Here is an 8,414-nt window from a genome sequence, read left to right as displayed (position 1 = left end):
GTGAGCAAATAAACACAGATAAAAGGATTGTTAGCAATTTGTGGACTAAGCAGAGAGTCAATAACATGGACTTCTAGTGCGACCAGTGACCTCATTTTATTACCTTTTCAATGATTCTCTGGGTCTTAGGAGCAGAAATGAATGAAGTAAGGGGTAAGTTTACCCAGATGCTGATATTTACAAAACAAGAATTGGGTTATATAAGGCAAAGACAGAGAACCTAGGGTGCTAGGCTAGTTTCTCCATGATTTGGCAGAATCTTAGAGAGGGAGTGGAAGAAGAAAAGCAAACAATTCCTGAAGGGGGTTATTATGTGAAAATATGGAATAGCTGAGGAACCAAAGTCACCAAAGAAGGATTTAAAAAATGCTTTCTATTGGATTGAAATAGGAGGGGTTATAAGATAGAAACTTGAGTTCAGAGAGGCAGATTTCAGAGTTCAATATCTCAAATATAAAGTAGTTCTAAGTGATTTTGAAGTTCAAAATGAGAGTGTGTTTATGGGGAGCTACAATTAAGTTAAGGACACTCAAGACTTTTATTTGAATGATTAACATCAACAACAACAAAAGCAAAGACATGTTACTTAACCTTATTAAATATTTATTATGTACCAGGCACTGTGCTAAATGCTTATCTTACTATTAACTCAATTCTTCACCTACCTACTGTGTGGTAGGTAATGTTCACAGCTATTTAGCTGATTATGTTTTTTCCCCCAGAATTAATTGAATTAGTTGGTTGGCTTGACATTGTACAAATACAATCTTAAAAAGCAAATAATCTCAGCAAATTCAACTATAATCAAAGTTTTTAATTTTCTAGGCATCCTGAACACTTATGTCCACACAGGCATATGTAATAGTTCATTAGAATGTTACAGAGCAGTTGACTTAGAGCATAACATACTGCTTAACACTGGTTTGGGTGTAGTTATCATTAAAGCATGGTCCCTAGACTATTTGACATTGCAAAGATAAAAAATTCTCTCAAGGAACATTTGTCTTCGAAACTACAGGTTTTTTTTTTTTTTTTTGAGGGATTGTAATCTTATTTTTGTTACTTTTCAAGCATAAGTGAAACTTATTTGAGTCATTCTTATGGTTATATATATAATTTATTGTAGCCATTTATTATACATTTCTCACATATTTATAGCAATTATGATCAAATGCAAGAGGAAAATCAATATGTATATTTAACTTTAATGCATTAGCACTTTATTAGTAAATGGATAAGTGGATAGGCACTCTGAACTGGTCATTAAAAATGCATCACTTAACATTCTTAAGCATTTGATTTCATTATGATGGGATTATTGCAGCAATTTTGTTCTTCATTATATTAGAGTATCCAGAACTGTAATACCATGTATAGTTATTACCATAGAGTTTCAAAACCCCAGTCAGGTGAGGGTTGTGGCTACCATAATTACCATCTGTTTAGCTTTGTTAGTGTTTCTCATTATAACTCAGAAGGTCAGTGATACTGCTCATGACAGGAACCCAGCAAGATAAGAAGTAATAAAACATCTCTGAGACTAAGCGAGCTTGTGGTACTCTAAATGATGGACAGTTAATTACCTGAATACAAAACCATGAGAGCACTGGGAAGAATGGGGAACTTTGCAATATGGTAGCTGTCCAAGTACAATCCAAGTACAATATTATTTGGTGGTTTTTTTCAGTGACTATATTGTTCAGTTAGAAAACACAAGCATGTCCTGTGGTGGAAGAGGATATAATTTCAAGAGCAAAACATTTGGCGTTTTAACAATCTCAAATGAGTATTCCGAACCTAAGTTATTAGATCAGTGTTTCTCATCTTTAGCAGCACATTAGAATCACCTGGGAACTTTACAGGATACCAAAGGTCTGCCTCCACCCCAGGTCCATTAAATCTGGATCTGTGGAGATGGTACTCAAGCATGGAAATGTATTTTTAAAAGGTGTCTCAGGTGCTGCTAATGTATTACAAACACTGAAAACCACTACACTATAATTAATATTCAAAAATAATCATTGCCCGTATGGATAGATCCAGTCGTGAACATCTAGAATTTTCTTTTTTGAGTTTCAATTTACACTGCTTGTATGGAAAGACTTGTATAGTTCACACATCAACCATTGACTTAATGATGTTTTAAAATTAATTAATAATTAATCTTTTTAAAACTTAACATCTGACTTCTTCGTTTTTCAAGAGAAATTTTTTCCTAGGAAAAAGTTTGAGAATATGTGCTAAATTTCCTTTAAACCTCCAGATAGCATATGGGATTTATGTTTATTCATAGGGTTGTATGATTAACTCTATCATTTCAATTATGTAAAGAGAAGAATAAACAATTTGATGTAAAGTTCTTAAGTTAAAAATACTTTTGTAATTCTCGTTAGATACTTATTGCTTATAAACATTTTATAGCATTTAATATTTTTCGTATTTAAATAGAATATAGAGCTTTTCGTAGAGAAACCATTTCTATAGGCTTCTCTAGTTCACTGTAAAATAATTTATAATTAGGTGACAAAAGATCACAACAGGTAGTTTCATGACCATTTAATCTCTTAAAGGGGTGCTAAGAGCACTAACTTCTCTTCACAATTCCTTTCAGAAGGAATGTAGACGCCCCCATCTTGGGCCTGGTATTCCTTCCATGTATATATTTGATCACCTGTAAGAAAAACATAGTAAAATTTAGTTTTACAGAAAAAGTAAACTAAAATGCTATTTATTAAGTTTAAAACTTTTTACACCTTGGCTTTATGTTTACAGTTTGAGATTTTTGAGTATTTTTTTTTAAATTTAAAATGTCTCAAAAATATTTGCTGCAGTCTTATTAAACTCCACACATTGTTTTCAAAAGATATTCTTTTCTTTTTGTTTTTTTTCAACTAGGACCCCTACTATGGCTGGTGGCCTATTTTCTATTGACAGAAACTACTTTGAAGAGATAGGAACTTACGATGCAGGAATGGATATCTGGGGTGGAGAGAATCTTGAAATGTCTTTTAGGGTAATTGCATTTTACTTTATTTATTGACTCTGAGCATACTATTCTGTAGCATGCACTTATAAACCCAGTAATTTACCGTCAAATCTTTTTTGTGAAGCAATGCAAATTACTGATTAGTCGGTCATTTTAATACTTATTTAGAAGCTTTTGCATGCAATATTTACTGTTAAATGGGAAATTATAGGTATTTTAAAGTTTTCAAAATTAACTTTTATTCATAGTACAAAGACATTAGGGATTTCTGTGTTTAAAACAAAGAAGTGCTTTATTATTTCAATAAAGCATTACCCTATAAAATCACTTTGTGTTTTTAAACTAATACTTGCAAGTTTTTATTTTATCTGAATTTGCAAGTGCTGCTTAAGGTTATTACCAAATAACTTTAAGAATAACCTGTGGTGAGAGGAATTCTGGATAATTCTGTAAGTAGCATTACTATTTTTGCAATCGTAGACATTTTGATGACTGACTTTAAATAATGCAAACTCACTTATTAAATGGCCTTTCAAGTAAATCAAAGTTAAGGATTGATCCCTCATATATAAGATGTTAAGAAGCATATGAGCAATTTAAATATTTTGTTATATTTGGAAATTTAAAATACAGATACATATGTGTCCTTATTAACAAATAAGTGCTAACATACTGTTTTTTCTTCAAATCACATATAGTATCATTTTCAAATGAAATAAATTAATAATACTGTTTTTTTCTTTTAGAATTTAACATGAAATATTTGAAACATAATTGTTTGCCCAAATTATTTCTGCAATGAAATTGTTAATTTCAATATACTTATGAAGTTGAAGAGTTATGCCTTTTAATTTCTCATTTAGAAAGTAGTTTGTTTTTCACTAACAAAATATAAATATATCTGACATTGTGTAAGAAAATGTCAAAAATTTAGGATGAGAATTACTTTGAATTTATATAATGTGGATTTTAATGGATCTTGCATAATCTGAATTATTCTAGAAGCACTAGAGTGGCCTTGTTATACTTTTTTTTTTTGGCCTATAAATCTTATTTATAGTCAAATGTCTGAGAACATCATTAGTTAATGAAATTTTATTATTCCTATATTTGCTTATATACTTATAGTCTGATGGAACTTGCCCCACAAGACTTTGTAACATTCTCAAGAATGTCTTCTTGCCATCAGGCACATGATACATCTTTGCGCAACCTTTAGGGACATTTGGAAACCCAACCTTTTTATTGGTGTAGTTCCAAAAGTGCAGGAGAAAAAGAGAATAGAAGAGAGAAAGAGAGGAAGAGGGAGAGGGAGAGAGAGAGGTGAGGAGAGGAAGGAAAGAGAGGGGAAAGAGAGAGAGAAGGAAGGGGGAAAGAAAGAAAAGAGGAAAGAAGGAAAAAAGGAAGAAAGAATATTTAAAAGCTTAAAAACGATTTGCTCTTACCCTTAGATGTAACACAAAAGCATTTACACATTCATTAGCCAATATTCCTTGGATGCTGCACTGTGATTTACATAAGGAAAAAAATCAACATAGCAATATTACTATATTATCTGTGATACTATTGCCCTCTTTTTTCCTTCTTTCTTAAGATTTTTTATTCACTTCTTTTCTTTTCATCTGGTAAGCTGATTCTTTGCCAATAAACTCCCTTTACTTTCATTGCATAGCTCCCAGATTGGAAGGATGCTCTTTAACTGATTGAAAGATGTGTTAGAAAGTAATTTAGTGGAATCGTAAAATAGGAGAATGTGATCAGAAAATGCAGCGGAGGTATAAATGTATCAAAAAAAGAAGATTTGAGAATACGAAATTTGAGAATTTGATAATATTTGACACAGATACCAAGGGACAGAATGAATGGAATGAGTAGCCATAAAAATGATCAGATCTTTAGAAAACAATGTAGGAGTCTTACTTAGTTGTTTGAGATTATTCAAAAATAAAACACTTATAAGGAACTTTTTCAAATGTTTTAAAACATATTATCTTTGGTTTCCATATGTTTTTAAAAGAAACAAACTATATATTTTGCTTTCTATTAGATTCTTGATTCATGTTTACTTTCCATGACATAGATATGTGTTTGCTTAATAGTACCCTAGACAAGGAAGATAGATATTGAGTAAGAGAAAATGCTAGAAAAGTATATTAACTAAGGAATGAGACTCCCCTTTAGATTTATTTCATGAAAAGATAAGTGACATAATGAAACGATACTATGTTGAGGATTTATAATCAGAAGAACTCAGATTAATATTCAACTCAATCATTATACACCAAATATATATTAAACATGTAGTACATGCTTTAGCTTTACACTTTCCAGATGCTGAGGCCACAAAAATGAATAAGGCATGATGCTTTTACTCTCAAAGATCCACATTCCTATGAGAGAGCTACAGAGGTATTACTGACAATGAAATGTGATTTAAAAAAAAAATAAATTTATGTATGAGGTTTTCTTGTCTCTGTCATGTTAGTGTTGGCAAATCACTTAACCTCAACTTGTAAAGGTGATTGCAATCATAGTGAAGTTATCTCTGTTTTGTAACTCTGGTTTATGAAGGTAAGTAAAAAACATAGAAATATTAAGGGCTTCCAAAATATTAAGATTCTAGCTGGACTTAAAGGAGTTTAGGCCAACCTAAATGAACACATTTTTGCAGATTTATTTGTAACAGTATCACTTGATCTTTGTTGCCCTGGATATTAAGTACTGACAGACATTGAAAATTTGATGAAAACTATAGACGTCCCAAGAGAGATACATCCAGTTTCTTGCATTCAATATGTTTGAACACAGTTTCACAGGGCTGAAGAATACCTTGAAGTTTCAGGATATAAATTATGGTCATAAAAGAATAGTGACTTCTAATATTTATAGAGCAAGTAAGTGGAATCATTGAGAATTGAATCCCAGCATTCTAACGGATATTTTAACTACTACACTGCTATCTCCCCATTAAGATTCATGCCTTCATAACATGTCAGTCATAACAGCTGATGGTATTATCAGGAGAGAGAGGAGACACTTACATGCAAATGTGATCTTCCTCCACAATTCTGAGATTTGTTTCATGTAATGATCTTATCTTCCTCTTGTAGGCTTTAACCTCTTTTGACAGGTATTATACATTCAATAGCAGTGAAAATATGTACTGGTAGATCCCAGTGCATCTGAAAATTTAGTCTCAGATATTGCTCTCTACTCCATTACACAATTATTAAAATAACATAAATCCTAACAACACTGTCTAAATATAAATGTGAATTTATTAACCAATATTTATTGTTTCTATTTAATAGATGTGGGGGATATGGTAGTGAACAAAACTGACAAAACTATTCGTGTTTATGAAACTTTTAGTGAAAGAGTTAGACAATAAGTAAGTAAACTAAAATATATTAATGTATCAGTGATAATTTTAAAGAGAAAAATAAAGAAAGGGGAGGAATATGAAATGGTAGATCTTGTAGATTAGTAAGTGTTGAGATTTTAGATAGGTAGAACTCAAAAATGAATATCCATATAACAATTGATGACAAAATGATCCTAATATAATATGAATTTAACATCAAAAGTGTCATCTATCTTTAAGTAATATCCCTGACATCAGCATAAGTGCCACCTAAGCATAAGCATCACCAGCAAAAGTCTTTGCCTCTCATGAGCCATAGTACAGGAGCAATATTTCCAAGAATGTACAATATTTCCAGAATGTACAATATTTTGTTCACTGGAAAAAGAGATAAGCTGTCATTGTTGATCCAGTTAAGGTTATGAGGAAAAAAGTCAGAAGGCAGCAAATGACTCAGAAGAGTGTTCCACTGCCATGAAAAGAACAATAAAAGTTACAATCATTGTCTAAGAGGTAGAAAGCCTGAGTTTACGTCCTAGCCTTGGCTCTTATTAGCTGTGTGAGTTTAGGTAAGGTAGCATGTCTTCTGAGCTCTAGTTTGTTCATATCTACAATAGTGACCATTGTAGCACTTTCCTAAAATGTTTTAGATGATTAAATGAGATTGTATATACAGTGCTGAGCACCCCACTGACCACACATAAAGTATATCATAAATGGCAGCTGTTACTGCTATAGTGGTTATAAACTATACAGCTTTGAGCAAGTCAAGTCGCTCTTGAGCTTCATTTAATAACAACCTTGTCCTTAATAATCTGGCCTTGACCATTGATAATAAAATAAGAGACTGTACATGTAAATATTTTTAAAGCCAGAATATGTAATACTTATATAAAGTACTGCTGCTCTAATTGTTAGTAAAGATGTGGTTCTAAAACTTCCCTGCTCAGAAAAGAGAATAAATTTTAGAAAAGAAGGAAAAAAAAGCACTGCCGCAACATGCTTTGACATGACTAATTATATCCTGAAAAACTAGAGTGTAAAATGTTTACCTATATAAAGTAATAATTTTTTTAAGTATCATCTAGACTTGGTGTAACAGATAATAGATTCACACACATACACAAATCAATAAAAAATAGATAAAATATAAGAAATAGAAGTTTTAAGATATTGGATAGCAAGTCATCAACTGCAATGGTCTTTGATAGATGGGACACAAATGATGAGAGCCCTATAATTGCCTCAGCTTACTGTCTTGAGACAGTGTCCAGGCTTCAACAACAGAAGAGGGTACCTAGGCAGGTCTCAGTGGACTCTATGAATTAAGAAGATGGAGCTGAGTAGGAAGATAAAGGCAGCTAGAGTGTTGTAGATGAAGTACTGGAGAAGAGAAAGCTACACAGACAGAACTCAGAACTCAGTTATTGAGTATTGGTCAGCACATAGGTGTGACAAAGTAACCCAAGTCTAGTAAAGAACCATCAGAAAGATTAGAAGTTTCATTGCTCAGTGCTCACTTAGGACCAGCAATCGTACCTGCACTCTCCAGCTAGACTGATTCATGAGGCATGAGATAGAGTAGATCTCAGAAAACTATATAATACAAGTCTAAATAATCTATGGATCAAAAAAAGCAGTTCAAAATTAGATTAATAGTATTTTGAATGAAATGAAAATAAAAACAATGTATCAAAGTTTGTGGTGCCAGCAAAGCAATATTTAGGGGGAATTTATAGCACTAAACATCTGTACTATAAAGAAGAAAATAAGAAAGATCTAAAATCTATGACTAGCTTCCACCTTCAGAAACTAGAAAAATAGAAAGAAAATAAATCCAAAATATGTAAGAGCAAGGAAATAATAAAGATCAAAGCAGAAATTATGAAATATAAAAGAGAAAATGTTTAGATAAAAGCAATGAAACCAAAGGCTGTTTTCTTGAGATTAATAAGATTGATAAATTTCTAGCTAAACTTATTAAGAGAAGACACAACACAAATTCCCAAATTGGGAATGAGAAAAGTGACATTATGGATTCTACAGATATTTAAAGTATTATAA

The 8,414-nt window shown here is 31.8% G+C and overlaps 1 protein-coding gene across 4 annotated transcripts in view; it reads left to right on the top strand.

The window, feature by feature from the left end:
- GALNT13 (polypeptide N-acetylgalactosaminyltransferase 13) overlaps positions 1 to 8,414 on the top strand; it is a 448,686-nt gene that overhangs the window by 281,711 nt on the left and 158,561 nt on the right. For all 4 annotated transcript variants that reach the window (XM_011359276.1, XM_011359287.1, XM_023528655.1 and 1 more), the window contains one exon: positions 2,896 to 3,013. In XM_011359276.1, the coding sequence (XP_011357578.1) occupies positions 2,896 to 3,013 (118 nt within the window). The remainder of the gene's footprint in view (positions 1 to 2,895; positions 3,014 to 8,414) is intronic.

The sequence above is a fragment of the Pteropus vampyrus genome, unplaced genomic scaffold (assembly GCF_000151845.1).
Source record: "Pteropus vampyrus isolate Shadow unplaced genomic scaffold, Pvam_2.0 Scaffold2, whole genome shotgun sequence".
NCBI lineage: Eukaryota > Metazoa > Chordata > Mammalia > Chiroptera > Pteropodidae > Pteropus > Pteropus vampyrus.
The sequence above is the reverse complement of the archived record's forward strand: the minus strand, read 5'-3'. Positions and strand labels throughout refer to the sequence as shown.